The 16,736-nt window shown below is 32.2% G+C and overlaps 1 protein-coding gene across 1 annotated transcript in view; it reads right to left on the bottom strand.

Moving 5' to 3' along the window:
- LOC113510313 (trissin receptor) overlaps positions 1-16,736 on the bottom strand; it is a 130,060-nt gene that overhangs the window by 53,260 nt on the left and 60,064 nt on the right. Inside the window, exon 2 of the mRNA XM_052899592.1 lies at positions 8,982-9,277. Coding sequence (XP_052755552.1) covers positions 8,982-9,189 — 208 coding nt within the window. The 5' untranslated portion in view covers positions 9,190-9,277. The remainder of the gene's footprint in view (positions 1-8,981; positions 9,278-16,736) is intronic.

Raw genomic sequence — 16,736 nt, 5'->3', positions numbered from 1 at the left:
TTGGAAATATAATAATTTATAACACGATATTGTGTGTTTATAAATACGAGTAGATATTGTTCCCAACAAGAAATTTTTCTTCCGCAATCCAAAACGGCCGCTTCTGACGTCATGAAATTAATATTGAACCAATATGAATGTAAACCCTATCTATTTGCAAAAATGATCATCAGAAGTGATAGTATTCTGTGATATAGTTGCGTAATATATAGTCAGAAGAAATCAGAAGAATCCCTTTATGAAAATTATTTAAAAATAATTAAAGGTAAAAAACCTTCCTTAAAAAAACCGACTTCAATTATGACACAACCAGTTATTTTGATTAATTTACTAAACCGATTTTAATAAAATTTTGAAGGCAGTCGGTAGGTGTTACGGTAGTAAATTTTTCAATAGGTGTTTTTCGTTATGACATTTCTAATTGAGCAAGTAAGTTCATTAATTTTGCCTCACCCTTAATTCTCACCGCTTTGTCTGATCACTTCTCTTTTTGATAATTTCAGATCTAACAAGATGTCACAGACAATTAAGAATCGTCAAATTACAAAGGCGCACAAAAGTTAACATTCCAAATTCTTTAATGACTAAAGAAATTCATAAAAATGTTATTCTTAAATTATGTTTGCGATTGAATACAGATCATTAATTAATAATTTTATTATATTTAAAAGCCATACATTTGACTTTATGTTAATAACTAGAATCAAGAGAATACAATTTACGTTCTTATTTGTCAAGAACAAGTTGTAATATTATCGTAAAACTTTTATGATAATGTAAACTTATAATAAATCTGTAGAGAGGTCAATTCTGTACATGAAATATATTTCCAAAATAACTATCAGGGGATGATTAGTGATCGATACTGATGCTAAAAATGCAATCAGTGAAATTTTTGTCTGTCTATCTGTATGTTCGTTATAGAAACAAAAACTACTTGACGGATTTTAATGAAACTTGGTACAATTATTCTTTATACTACTGGGCAGGTTATAGTATACTTTTCATCACGCTACGATCAATAGGAGCAGAGCAGTGAAGGGAAATGTTGGGAAAACGAGAGAAGTTATTCCATTTTTAAGCTTCCGTCGCGTGTGCAGTCTTAATGGCCACTTTTTTAAATGTAAAAATGTCCACCCGTTCGAAGCTGGGTCGAGCCGCCAGTATTAAAATAAAGATGTAAAATAATAAAGGAAAACTTATATTAAAACACCAATCACCAGTCGACTTATAGGTTCGTTACTTTACATGCAATCAGTCACTGGAATAGACAAGTAATTTCCGAGAGCAGGGTGAATGTGTCGAAACGTCGATGGCAGTTCACGGTGCCAGCGAATGTGTCAACATCCGCTCGGCCTCCGGCTGGTAACACAAACACATTTATTTGTTTCAATTTGATTATTGTTTTAAAATAAAAACATGTTAGAATCAGTAAAGCACGACACGTATAAGTATTCATTGACAGAATTTTTTTGAAATTAGAATTGAGATCGAAAAAATATTTTCTTTCATATAGAACGTTATTTATTGCATACTGGCTTTAACCTGCGACTTTTATTATTATAACAAACATGAAAATTTCAATGTTTCTACATATTTTTTTTAATAGATGATAATGGAATGGTAACTGGCGTAGCATCAATGAGGGATGATAGGTGAAAATGGAAAGGCAGGTAGTTAGCTCATTGTGATGAATACACCTGTATTTCAGCACGATGGCTTCCGGGGGAACCACGCGGAGGTCGACCTGATAGGGTATATTGTTACTAATTCCCATTAGTAACAATATACCCTATCAGGTCGTTATTAGTCTACATTACTGACAATTCCTCCTCCCCCCCCCCCCCTATCACTACATATTATAATATGTATAGCAATAGTAAGTATATCTATTTATCTACCTACTCGTGTGATCAGAGGGAAAGGGATTATTAGTGATGGGGTCAAATACTCCCATTATTAGCTATATACCCTATCAGGCCAACATCCACAGGTTTCCCCTGAAAACTATTGTGATCGATTCTTGTTAAATTCATCAGGATAGGCTAATTGACCTGCTTTCATACTCACCTGTCACCTGTCACTGGTGATCCGCCAACGTATGCTGATAACGTAGATGGAGTTAACATTTCATTATCAACCATTAAAAAAACTCGATTGACCGAAAGGAAAGGGATTGATACGGACGTACAGTCCCATTGCTAGTTATATACCGTTAGGTCGACCTCCACGTGGTCTCCCCTGAAAACAATCGTGCTGAATTCTAACTATATTCACCACGATGGGCCAACTGATCTGTATTTTCAGTCTCACCTATCATCCCGCACTGGTGCCTCGTATACTGTTAGTACAGGCAAAGTCATCATGATATTATCATGTATAACAAAGAACATAATAGAAGGAAAGATAAAGGGCAAAAGAGGAAGAGGAAGACCGAGGATTAACTACATGGGACAGATAAAGGAAACACTAGGCGTCATGTCGTATAGGGAGATAAAGGATATGGCCTGAGATAGAGCTGGCTGGAGGAAGATGCATGAATTAGTTGCACCGACAAGAGGAAACTCTTAAATGAAAATGAATGAACAAAGAACTCGTGTGATCGACATTTATTATTTTTACAATTAGAAAACCTTTTAAGTAAAGTTCCCTCGTTATTATCATGATTTGCTTTATCACTCGCCTAATAATTACGTTAACCCATAAATATAGATTTGAAAATCTACAGTTTTATGGTTTTAATCAATAAAGTATCTTTTAAAACATACAAAAAATCTTGAGGTAACTAAACTATGACGTACTTAATCATTATTATCTTCGATTAGATTATATTAGCAATTTAATAAAAACGGTCGAATTAAACTTCATTTGAATTTCCCGTTTAATAAAAAATTATAATTTTACTATATTCGAGTGGTTAGTAATTCAAAAGCAAGAGTGAATGGAGGGTGTATTTATTCTACAAATACGTACGAATTTTAGGTCAAGCATGAAAAAATGTTAGGTAAAATTTCTGTATGATACGCAAACTAAATAAATACTTACCTATTTATAATCGAATACACTATTAATTTTCGCATTTTTAACCTGTTCAAGATTCAATGAGTATAACAAATAAAATGCTTGTAGTCAGTCGTAGACCGTAAAACACGAGGAATTAATTCATAGAATCCTACAAAAAATGTCGCTTTTATAAACTTTTTCTCACAATTTATATAATAATTGCTAAATTCCACAGCCTTTCTCGTGAATGAGATAAAAATATCTTAAGTGTTAATTTTATTTAAGTTAAAATTTATCGGTGTACCAAATTTAGTTCAAATCCATTCCACCCTTTAAGTAACAAACGTCCAAGAAATTCTAATTATATAACCAGATAAATTTACTAACTTTCACATTTATACTCGTAATTAGCAGAATTATCATAAAATCTTACTTTAATGATCTCAGATAAATTTATACATATTCATTTACAATAATTAAATCATTTGAAAGGTCCAGTTCGGTGGTTTGGATCTTCTAATTTGGGTATCAGATTTTTTGCTTAATTAGGCCTTCGAGCTCTCACGTGTTTTAATTTAATATTTACATTAAATATAATAAAAATCTTTATTTTGTTATTCATATTAGTATCTCATTAATATTTAGTCTATCTAGTTATCAATGCATACAAATACTACGTGCGTTTTCTTTAATATGTGATAATAGAACGGTAACCCCACTCTACCAATCGGTATACACCGGCGGGGCACCAGTGAATGATGATAGGTAATGATGACAGGTCAGTTAGCCCATCGTGATGAATTCAACAAGAATTGTTCACAATGTTTACCAGGTCAACCTCCACGTGGTTCCCCCGCGTAGTGGTTGACCTAATAGGGCATATTGCTAGCAATGGAGCTATTAATCTCCATTGCAAACAATCCCTACGCTACGCTAACGCACGTAGTGGGGGAACTACGTGCGTTTAGGCAGATGCATAATAAGCTGTTCAGAAAGCAGATCCAACTCACGACAGGTTATATGTCGTTTTAAGTGATAGGTCTAAGGGAAAATTTTTCCTACGATAAAAACTCCTGTTAATGATGTGCGCTTGCGTTTGATGATGAACAGATGATGATGATGATGATGATGATGATGAATAAATACACCTAGTATTTGCAGCGATTTAACTAGGGTAAATAAAATAGATAATAATTTGAAGCGTTGATGTAATATAAATTTGATGTTGTGCGTTGAAGTTTTGTTTTGCGAGTCAGTTACAATTTTGAAAACCTGAAAGGTCATGTAAATTTCTCCTGCGTTATGATTGGCGTTCTCGCGATGTCGTGATGAGCGACTCTTGTTACTGGTTGATGTTGTGCGTGATTATCTATTTTTAACTTAGCAGTCGTCCATTGGTTTTACCGCTGTAACCGCTTCATTATACGCAGGAGTGAATAAATTGTTAATGCTTTAACACTCCTATTTAGTCCGAAAATAGAGATATAGAAATAAACAACCCCGAAGGTAAACACATGAGTAAAACTGATATAAATAATTGTAATTATTTCATATAGCCTTATGCGAAGTGACAACCATCATCTATAGACAAGGACAACAGATAATACACCCATGGTGCCATTCATGCGTTGCTACTCTGGTAAAAACTAAGGTATTTTGCCTCTGTACCCTGTAATTTAAATGCTATATTACATATTTAAACCGAATGGCAACCCTAAAAATATACATAGCTGCAGTATGAACAGTGGTCAATAAACAGTCAAAAATAATGTGGGTACATTATTTGCCGTCAGCTCCAGTAAAACATACAATATCATAAAATTACGCATAAAAACTCATAATTGGAAAAGTTCATACTACTGTAAACATAAATATGTATTCATTAACTTTGTTTATTTTATGTGAAACAAATGGACGAGAAGTCGCCGCCTCTAAAGTATGCCACGATGGAGTTTTAATTGTATTATATAATACAATAAGGAAATTCTGTAGAATAATCCTTAATTTGCCAAAGTACCGAAACATGTTCTATAAATAGGTATTATAACGAAAACCGTATGTTTCGAAATGCATACATGCTGGGATTTTTTCACGAAAATTAGTAAAGCAGGCGAAATTTTTTCCAGTGTTGTATCAGAGACACGCAAACTAGTCATTTTTGGAAGTGACGTCATTTTGACGTCATTACAATATATCCACTGGAAATATACCAACCTCGTTGTTTCAATTAACTCGCAACAGATATGTACGAAAAAATGCTACGTCACATTTCGAAAATATTTTTTAATTTATTTCTTTATCTTACATTTGAGAATCATATAATATACTAGGTAAAAATGCTCTCACGGGATTCAAATCCTCGTAATCCTCTGTGGACACACAAGGAACACAGGCGGGGAAAGGGATTGTTAATAATGGGGACTAACAGTGTCTGTATCAGGTCCATCTTCGCGTGGTCCCACTGGAAACTATTGTGTTTGATTCTTGGTGAATTTATTTTTAATTCGCCAACTGATCTGACTTCATTCTCGCCTGTCATTATTCGCCTTGCCAGTGTATACCAATAATAGGGAACACAAACGGCTTGTAATGAGTAATAATAATCGCCTAATAATCTTATTAGATTGAGTTGTCGAGAAGAAATTTTTTAACCTAGTAGATATTTTATATCTGTCATATTTCACGTTATAAAATATAAATACGTGTATATTGTATGCCTCTTTCCTAAGTATTTGGTATGAAGACGGTCTTTTTTATCCCAGTTAATCGATGTATGCCAGTCACCCAAACGAAGCCGCAGATAAAAATTAGTTTATCTATTTATTTTTTATTAAAAAAACAACAAATATGGTTCATAATCAACATATAGTTAATGATAATGACAAGTACATTTTATTATGTAATTAAGTCTTAAGTTTTATTGGCCTTTTCAAGAAACAATTTTATTAAATTGCTCATGTCTCAGAGTTCTGTGTCAGTTTAAATATACATAGTTTCTTATATATACTAGTTTATTTTTTTATACAACTTAGAATGGCATACAAGCTGACGGCCCACCTGATGGAAAGTGGTAACCGTCGCCTATAGACATGACCAGTACCACGGACATAACAGAGTATACTGTTTCACTCATGATACCCCCCATGCGTTGCCATTCCTGAGGACTGAGGTGGTATTCCTCTGTACGCAGTAAATTCACGCCATATCCCACCCTTCAAACCGAAACACAGCCATGCAAACAACTACTTCACGGTTGAAACACGAATGGGATAGAGGTACCCAAGCAATCGACTTTTGTACAAAGTCTCCTTCTGGTAAATCTATCTATCTAATTATTATAAATAAATAAAAAAAAAATTTCAATTCAAATTTATAATATAAATAGGATAGAAATAATACCTACCTAAGTACTATAGAAAAATAAAATATAGACACCAAGTTACGAAGGTGCTTGAATATTAATAGGACAATAGAATATAAATAAATCTTAACTAATAAAAATCGAATAAAAATAACTATAACTAATAAAAATGTTAAAGAATGCTTGTTTATTAGTTTATAACTTTCTCGTTCGTAATAACTCAACCAGAGAACTTTGAAAAAGACGTAAGTTGCATTTTATCTTAACTAGTTAACTAACTGATATTATAAATGTGACGTAAAATTTATTTGTTTATTAGATATCTCTGTTTGTATGTTATTTCTTGATGTTTTACGATTTTATCAAGTATTATGAAATTAGCTATATACGCAATGTTTAGAACAAAGAAAAACTTATGTCAAACAATATATTTCATCAATCTATATACTCGTATACCCCGGTTATGCAGACGAGGTCACGAGGATAAAAATTTGTATTTAATTCGTGTTCTTTACAAATTTTAAATAATGCTTCTTGCATCAATCAAAATTTGTATTTGTTTAAAAATTTGAAATAAAAATATATAAGTTTTAGATGGAAATAAACATTAATTTATATAAAAAAAACGAAACAGCTAACGTTGTGTTTATAATTGTCAGGATAAGATTTATATGACAAAAAATGTTTGAAAAATTGTATAGGAAAGTACTCGTATACCCGTGCGAAGGCGAGGCAAGCAACCAGCTGAAAACAAAATACTTATCCTTTTTTTGTATAAATAAAAGTCTGAAACCTAACGCCTATTGTTACATTTATTTTCAACATTGTTAAAACTACCAATGTCACAGTGTACCTTCACACTTGACCTGAATGACTTTATCAATGTTAATATTAGCTATTTATCGTGCTTTATAATATGATCGTATTACTAGTGCCAATATTTGAAATTAAAATCTATCTTCAACTAAATCTTGATTTTGAACAAATTAGAATTGTATTATATGATTAAAATTTAGATAAGATGCTGAAATTTACTTATAACAAGTTTTTACTCGCGGTTTTGACTGGGTAACTAGGATGCTGCCGTGTGGTCCTGGCATAGAGTAGGCCACCCTTACCCGTGAGTGTCGTAAAAGTCGACTGAGGAAGGACAAGAGATGGGCAGCAGCGTACTTTTTAAAATATCTCTAAAGCCTAACTGCGGTTGCCAACCCGCCTGCCAAGCATGGCAACTACCTACAAAACCTCCCTAGGGGAGGACTTACGTTCAGCAGATTTGATTGATTGATGTGATATGATGAAACAGGATACGTTTATTGATCCAAATAAAAAGTAATCTATGTATTTCTCCTAGTATATGAACTCGTAGCTGAAGACTAGTAGATAAATAATGTTATTGATGTAACTAAATATAACTTAGACGTTACTGATTCTTTTATAAATTTGAATTAAATAATAAAGGAAAAGAATTTGACTTCTTATATTTGTAACGGGTAAATTAAAAAAATACTTAACCAATTCTTATTTTAAAAGTTACGTTATCAGCTAGTGGTATGGGGTTGTATTTAACTTTCAAAAGAATCGTACGAAACTGCTACGAGTACTTATAAAAAATATACTTTAACTTGCTTCAAACTAAGCTCTTATAATCATAGCAAATAAATATCTTATTTTATTTTTCGAAGTTACATAAAACGGCAGCGTGAGCTTACTTTTATATCATTCAGTAATTACCTACCTACTTTTAATAACAAAGTTAATGTAGAGAATGACAAAGAAACATTTCAAAGCGTAATTGAACCGTCGTTATTAGTGTAATTAAAAAGATCTTTTGCACATTTATTTATAACAAGGTACCTAATTTGTATGTGCAATAAAAGTATAAATAAATACTTCTTTATTTCATAGTTGGTACCAGTAATAAGAATTGGTTTCTCAAAAAACTGATTTTAATCTATGGAAAATTATTATAAGCTTAAAACGGTTTATTGTTTTATAAAATTTTATAAATAAACAAAGAAATCAAATCATAGTCAAATTATTATCTTCCTTCTTTTTGAAGTTAATAAATATGTATAAATTGAAATTCAAATTATCTTTATTTAAATAGACTTGTTTGCAAGCACTTTTAAATGGTTATTTTTTTTTAATTTGCTGAAGGGTTCGGAAAGTTGTTGTCTGCTGAGAAGATCCCGCAAGAAACTCAGCAGTTGCTCTTTTAAGTCTTTGTTAATATATGTATAAGTAGATATATATTTATTTATAAAGTACTATGTCTAACTTGATTATTAAAAAGTACGGTGGTTATCGACTAAGACCATGCACGTTTGTCATTCAAGTAATTGTTTAGTGAATAACAGGCTTTGTCCAATAAGTATTTTTTTAATAATAATTTTAAATTTATTGAAAGGTAGATATAAAATATCCTTACTAAGATTATATCTATAGTCTTTGGTGGGATGACAAGAGTCATTTATCAATTGCTACCGTACACAGTGGTGAATATAACACTGGACATACTCACATCTGAATAATATAGTTTGTTAGTAGTGTTTTTCATCGGAGAGTTAGAACTAAATTAAGATACCTAGATAAAAACAAAAATGTTAACACTTACCAAAGAAGCAACAACAGAAGACGATTGTGTATAACGTAATAAATATAGCGCGAACATCAGTTCTATCAAATATAAACTCTTCGTCATTAAAACTTTTGTTAGTCCTCGTTATGTTTACATTTTCTACTAGAGACTCAGTGCTATTAATGACTTCAAAAACGCTACTAGGCCTAATATTGGAAGCAACTAGAGGCCTTATAGCATACATATTTTCTTCGGTTGGGTCACGCTAAGTGGCCACAGGCGTTCTTTTACCGCTTCAGTTGGCGGTCGCTGGGGTATCTGCGTCCCATTTTCTGAAACAAATGTTTTCTTTTTTTATAATGTTTCGTTGAAGCACTAAATAGAAACAAAGAATATATTTCGTTAATTCCTATTTTATCTGTATTACATATTTACTCACTTTTACTACAAATAAAAATAAGTAGTAATAGAACAAGTGCACGTGTCAGTCGTATTTACCTAATTGATTTTTTTACATAGAGAGAGAATATTGTAACATAATATTTTCAATACTAAAATATGCTAGTACATTATATCTGAAGTATCAAAACCAAAATTCCTCAATTGCATATTTAATTCATATATTAACGTCTTCGAAACTGTGGTGGTAACTAAGAAGCATTTGTTTTAAGATCAAATTACGAGTATAATCCTGAATCAATAATTATGTAAAAAAAAATCTTTTGGTTAAGCTCCACAATAACAAAATACATCTAACGTTGTTATAGCAATTAAAAGTATTTGTAAAGTTACGATATAAAATAGACACGAGTTTCTTCAAAGTAAAAAGTTTATTTAGTCTTTGTACAGTTATAGAGTTTTTCCTATATATATATATGATTGATACCTACACCAATAACGCTTTATCGGAGTAAGTACCGTAACTAACGACATGTTATTTCACCTGAAGAGTTTACAAGCAATTAGATGTTATGGCTAACATTAGGTACTTTTATTTTGTTCTAAACAATTTAAAAAAATTCTTCAAAAAAGGAATAGGTACTCAATTTGCTTATAATTTTTTTTTATGTTACCGCATAACTCAATCATATTTAAACTGACTTGTTTTTTTTTTATTTAAAAAACACTTTCATATTAATCTCAAAGTTATTTTTATTAGTAATACAATAACAGTATAACAATAATATATATAATAGTATAATATAATAGTTTGTGGAAAAAACTCTTAACTTATTCAATATATATTTTACTACTGGGACAAATTTGTTTCCAATAAGTATACTTGAAATTTTATAACATAACATTAGTAGAAAATTGTATAAAAGTATTAGAAACTACTTAGAAACTATCTGTGCGAAGCTGGGCCAGATATATACTAGATAATATTGTAATCTATATGCTACTCAGATTAATTAGGTTATCAAATATGTTATTAGTGCCATTTCTCGCTTTGGTATTCACATGGGTGCATTTAATATAATTGTATGCGGTAAGTTCAAGTTCGCTCTCTATTGTAAAAAACATAAATTATAGTACACTCGCGGATAGCTCCGAAATAGCACATTATCTGTATAAATATACGATACAAATGACGATTAATCGCCCATAAATACAATAGATTAAAAATACAACTCACTTTATCTTAGTAAATGTAATATTGTGACACGGTGGGTGGTACCAAGAAAGAAATGACAATCGATACCAGTAATTCACTGAGTGTTGTCGGTTAGTCAGTACAAGATAATAAACATTACCCTTCATTGCCTAGTTTGCAGTCTTTGTGACAAAGGTCTTCGTGGTAAATGATCCTATAGTAAAGGATATAATTTAAATATGGCCAGTTAAGAACGCGGTGACGGATGTCGTGTAAGTTTTTATTGCAATGGAGAATACGCCAACAGTTCTGTGGTTGGACACGAGTAGCATATTAATGTAAGTAATATGTGTTGGTTGTAATGCGGTAGAGATTAAGATGGTGTATATTACAGTGACCATTAAATGTGTCTAGTTAGTTTAGATACCAGAAGTCGCGAGGTTACTGTAAGGGAAGATTTTCTTTTTAATAGGTGAAAATGAAATGGTAACCCTGTCTACGCTATCGACACATATATGCTAGCTAAGCACTAGTGACAGATGATTGGTGAAGATGAAAGCAGGTCAGTTGGCCAATCGTGTCGCGATCATAAATGATTAACTACGTTGATTTCCAGGAAGCACTATGTGGAGGTTGAACAATTAGGGCACATTACTAGCAATGGGGATGTTAGAACCCATTACTAATAATTCCTTTTCTCCCGTGTAAGTGGAGGTTGGAAGACATCGGAGCGTAGGCCCATTTTCAGTATGACTACGAATATAATTGGGTGTTAACCCAACAGAGTGAAAATGCTTGTGCATTGTAGATGCAGGTATGTATAATACTTGTTTGTATGTTGGCACTCACAAGGTTTGTATCAGGGTGTTTACCCGATAACAGACGTAATGCGTATGCATTATCTATAATGTAAGGTAAGCGTAGTTTTCATTAGCAAATTATCGCTATGTTTAGAGTAATTAAGTTGGTAGAGTTATAAATATTTCTGTAACTACATTATTTAATTATAGATAGCTACTTAGATATATAAATAAAAATGTTGTTTATTGGTTCAAACTCTCTTCAGTTATACAACGATAATCAGAATGTATATAAAAAAATAAATAAATACTTAATTTTCAGTACGTATCTATCTACAAGAAAGTACTTATTGCTTATGTTATTTGGTAGAATCCAATTGTGACTGAGATATGTATAATAAAAATGGAAGCTGTAGTCTGTATTTGTCTATGAAACTGTCAGAAATAAAATATCGTTCCGATAACTGTGCGTTAACCTTTGTTAACTTTTATTAGTAATAAATGGTCGTGACAAAAACTCGACATTTTGCCAGTATAGCTGTCATAATTATTTATATCACTAAGATGGCAAATAAGCATATAGCCCATATGCTTACCACCTTCATTGGTGTCCAATTGTAAACGGTCACTATAACCTATAGACGCTTGCAACACTAGTGGTAGCACGTGCGCGTTGCCAACCATGAAAACACTGTTATGAACACTTTTTGAAGAACCCCAAACTGTAGTCTATAGAGAAAACCTCGGCAAGGAGTTTATTCTATAGTGTGAGCGTTCGCAGGAGAAAACTTCCCTGAAACCGCACTGTATGCGACCATTTAGATACATTGTTCTAGCGTATGAAGATGAATTCCTTGTCAATGGGGCACGGTGTGATGATAAAAGTATATTATACTATAGTATCCCATCTGAGTTTTATACAATCGTTACGTTGTCACTTTCACAATTAATACGAACGACACTCTATTTTATTATAGTCGTTATGTCTTAAATGTAGGACGTCGTTAACTTTGTCTTATGGGTGATATTTATTATTGTCAGTAGGTGATATTTTCAATATCATTGTCTCCGGGATATAAAATGGTAACTGAAAAAACTTAACTTTTGAAGAAAAAGACACTCATTTTTAGATGATTGTTTGCAAAGTGACATACTTAGTAACTTAGAAAGAAGATCAAAGACTCAAATGAAAGTATTTTTTTACAAATTTAGATTTTTAATGAAGTTAATAAATTATTGAATAATATTATAAAAACATTAATTTTGTGAGTAATAAACTATAAAATTTTATAATCTATAAAAAATATGAAGACCTACTGTTAAATAATATTTTTCTAATAATACTATTGTTAGAAACAACTTTAATAGAATAGAAGGGTGATAATATCTTTGTTAATTGTACACTGATTTTGATTGTTCTTCTAATCTGTTTATTGTTGTTATTGTTTTCTAATTCTATTTTCTTTTATTCTATATTAGTTTCATAATAATTTTGTTACAATTACAGCCGTAATTAACTATTTAAACTATTTGCGGGAAAAGTTACTAGTTGTCACTAATTCATACATAGACAGAATTTACGAACAATACTATCATTAATGCAACGCCTTATGTATAAAGCGACATCTGCACAGGCACACATTTTGTGCAAACCGCTGTAGGCAAGTTTCTTTATCTTTCACAAAGCTTACTGTTGTCCCCAAAAACAAATATACTCGTACATTAGCGTCCTTATATACATAGAATGTACGTTGACTGACACGCAAATCATATAATATTTTCTGTACAAAATAATTTTGTATTTTTTTTTAGAATATATTAAAATTTTCTTGCAAATACTACTGACACTGATAGTTTTTTTATTTACTATTTTTTTAACGGGATATAATAAACTTTTTTTATTTTTATATGATTTTATTATTATTATACCAACCGTTAACTGTCCACTGCTGAACATAGGCCTTCCCCGTAAGAACATTTTTGCTAGTAGTTACCACGCTTGGCAGACAGGTTGGCAACCACAATTAGGCTTTGGTTATTTTTTAAGAGCGACGCTGTTACCCATCTTTTGACCATTAAGTTCATTTAGTGCCCTCTTACGACATCTACAGGATAGGAAAAGGTGTCCCATTCTATGCCAGGACCACATGGCAATATACATATGTATTTAGCCTTATTTATCGACAGCAGGGAAAAAGTTTAAGAAGAAAAAGAGAGCAAACAAGTCAAAGTGGATCTTTTTTTACGTCCGTGTAACAAATATCGATGTAAGAAATTAAAAACAAGTAGCAAGATCTTAGTGTAAGTAGGACGAAAATTATGTAGCGGTGTTAACGCTACGTTCCTAAATTTTATTGCTTATGTAGTTGTTATGATTTGTCTAACTATAATCGTTAACACATTAACTTTGCAAAATGGAGCAAAAACCTCTAATTTGTTCGTTTGTGTGTTTTAAGTGGATGCTCATAATCAGGTAAGTGATTACCGCCCATGAGCATTCACAACATCGGAGGAAATACAGGTGTGCTGCCGGTCTTCTAAAAAAAATATGGTCTTTCCTTCAAGGTTATGATGTTGTATCGATTTGAAAATACTGTTCTACTGGGAGTTAATTCCAAAGCGTGATTGTGCTTGAAAGAAAGTGCCTTGAAAAATACAAGATGGAAGATCGCCAATTATCTGGATGGTTGGGATGGAATTTTAGTTTGTGGCAGGTTTTACGAAGGTGAAATTCAGCAGTAGGTATCAAATCAAACAATTCCTCAAAATTGTTTACCTACATATAAATAAATGATAATGAATAATAGATGAATACTTGTCCTGATTTAATGCATTAACAGTCTGTTAGTCTAATAGATTAACTGACATGTTAATGCACGCTACAACTACAGCTAATAAGTAGATACCTACTATACTATAGACAATAAAATAATTTCATAAATAAATTAATATAATGAACTATAAAATATATATATAAGATATAAGATATAGATATTACCAGAGGGAGATTTTGTACAAAAGTCGATTGCTTGGGTACCTCTGTCCCATTCATGTTTCGACCGTGAAGCAGCTGTGTTTGCATGGCTGTGTTTCGGTTTGAAGGGTGGGATATGGCGTAAATTTACTGGGTATACAGGAATAACACCTGAGTCCTCAGGAATGGCAATGCATGGGGGGTATCATGGGCGAAACAGTATACTTTGTTATGTCCATGGTACTGCTCTTGTCTATAGGCGACGGTTACCACTTTCCATCAGCTGGGCCGTCAGCTTGTTTGCCATTCTAAGTTGTATAAAAAAAAAGATAACGATTATAATTAACATAGCTTTATTAACTTACTTTAAACAGAATTATAATTTACTATCCCATTTGCACTCATTAAAAAATTTAAATTAACTTGATATTGCCTGATATAGCTAAATGTAATATCATATTAGACATATGATATTACATTTAGCTATTCTATTTATTATTCATATTCTATTTTCGTTTTATCTTTATTATAATATTTAGGAAAAAAATCTTTAAAAAGAACACAACAATGCATACTAGTATTGTAGTAGCCAATGCGTGTTAAAATTAAAATTCGCTAAATATTTTGTTTAAAATTTGAATTCTCTTCATATAATAAAATAGTACCTACGTGAGTTTATATTGTTTGTGAACAATTTGTTGAGCGTTAAAATTTGATTAAATGCAAATGAGACGAGAGAAAATGCTACATATTGCTTTTAGCAATAAAACCGCCTATTGTTTTCTCAATGTTTTTGTAATTGTTTGTATTTATAATAAATTTACTACTATAATCTTTTGGAGAAAACAATAAATAGTATCATTATCATTATTTCAGCCATTATTCGTCCACTGCTGGACATAAGTCTCCCCCATAGACTGCCATAAAGAACGGTCCTGAGCCATCCACTGCAATGCAATGCATTTCAGGTCATCACTCCATCTAGTGGGGAGAATCATCCTACTCTGCGTTTGTCCATACGGGGTCGCTACTCAAGGACCTTTTTTCACCATAGGTTATCGGTTCTTCGAACTATGTGACCAGTCTATTGCCATTTCAGTTTGCTTATCCTTCAAGTGATGTCGACTACGTTGGTTCTTTTGCAGATATCTTCCTTTTGGATTCTGTCATGCAAAGAGATTTCGAGCATAGTCCTCTACATAGTCCGCTGGGTAATTTGAAGCTTTTACATACGGGAAATCGTGTATGACCATGTTTCGGTTCCATAAGTCATCACTGGCAATATGCACTAGTTAAAGACCTTCATCTTCAAATTCTGAGGTATTTTGGATGAAAAGATGTGGCGTAGTTTGCCCAGCCGAATTGGATTCGTCGGTTGACCTCTCAGTCAATGTTGATTTTACCCATTCGGACAACTTGTGCCACGTATACATACCCATAGACAACTTCGAGCGTAGTGTTCTCAATCGTAATTGGTATAGGTGTGACATGGATGTTAGACATAATTTTAGTCTTATCCATGTCCATCTTACGACCTACCTGTTGAGAAACACCATTGAGGTCATTGAACATATTCAGATCCTCCAGGGATTCCATGATTACTATGTCATCGCCAAATCGAAGTTGAGTGATGTATTCGCCATTGATGTTTATACCATATATTTTCTAGTCCAAGAGTTTAAAAACATCTTCCAATGCAGCTGTAAAGAGATTCGAGGATATAACGACACCTTGTCTTTCACCTTTCTGCACTAGGATGGGTTTTGGTACTCTGGTTCTGTACTCGGATAGACATCGTAGCTTTACTGTATATACACTTCAACACTTCAATATACCTTTAGTCAATCTGGCACTGTTGGAGGGACTGTATGCCCATGTCTCCACCGAATAAAAAGTTTGTTTCTATCTATATAATAAATTTGCTCCCAATAAATCAAAATATACTTATAACTGTATAAAACATATGCCTAAACTTCGACAGTTAACAATTTAAATATCTATACCTAATTATATCGAAAAAAGTATGCAAGTTGTGTTATGATTTTCTTGAAGCCTTAGGTAAAGCCCTAATATATTATATTACTCAGGAGTAACGTACAATTCCCAACTCTAATGATTCAAACGTCAAACTTGTCGGTAATCAATCATGTTCTTCCCTCGGTGAACAATTTGCTATTAAATAAAGTTCTTTGATCAAGAATACTAACAAAAATGCTTCATAGTGAAAAAAATTATTAAATTTTTACTATGAAGTAATTGTTTAATAGTAAAAGGGGCATTACATCATACTTCTTAGGAATGGAACACATGAGAGGTACCATTGGCATCATAATGTGTTCTGTGATATACATGGTAGTGTTTATGTCTATAAACAACTTTTATCACTTCTATGGCGTGATTATTTTAGTCGTATTTTAGGTCTT

Source organism: Galleria mellonella, unplaced genomic scaffold (assembly GCF_026898425.1).
Source record: "Galleria mellonella isolate WM207_F2 unplaced genomic scaffold, CSIRO_AGI_GalMel_v1 utg588, whole genome shotgun sequence".
Lineage (NCBI taxonomy): Eukaryota > Metazoa > Arthropoda > Insecta > Lepidoptera > Pyralidae > Galleria > Galleria mellonella.
This window is presented reverse-complemented; position numbering and strand designations above follow the sequence as displayed.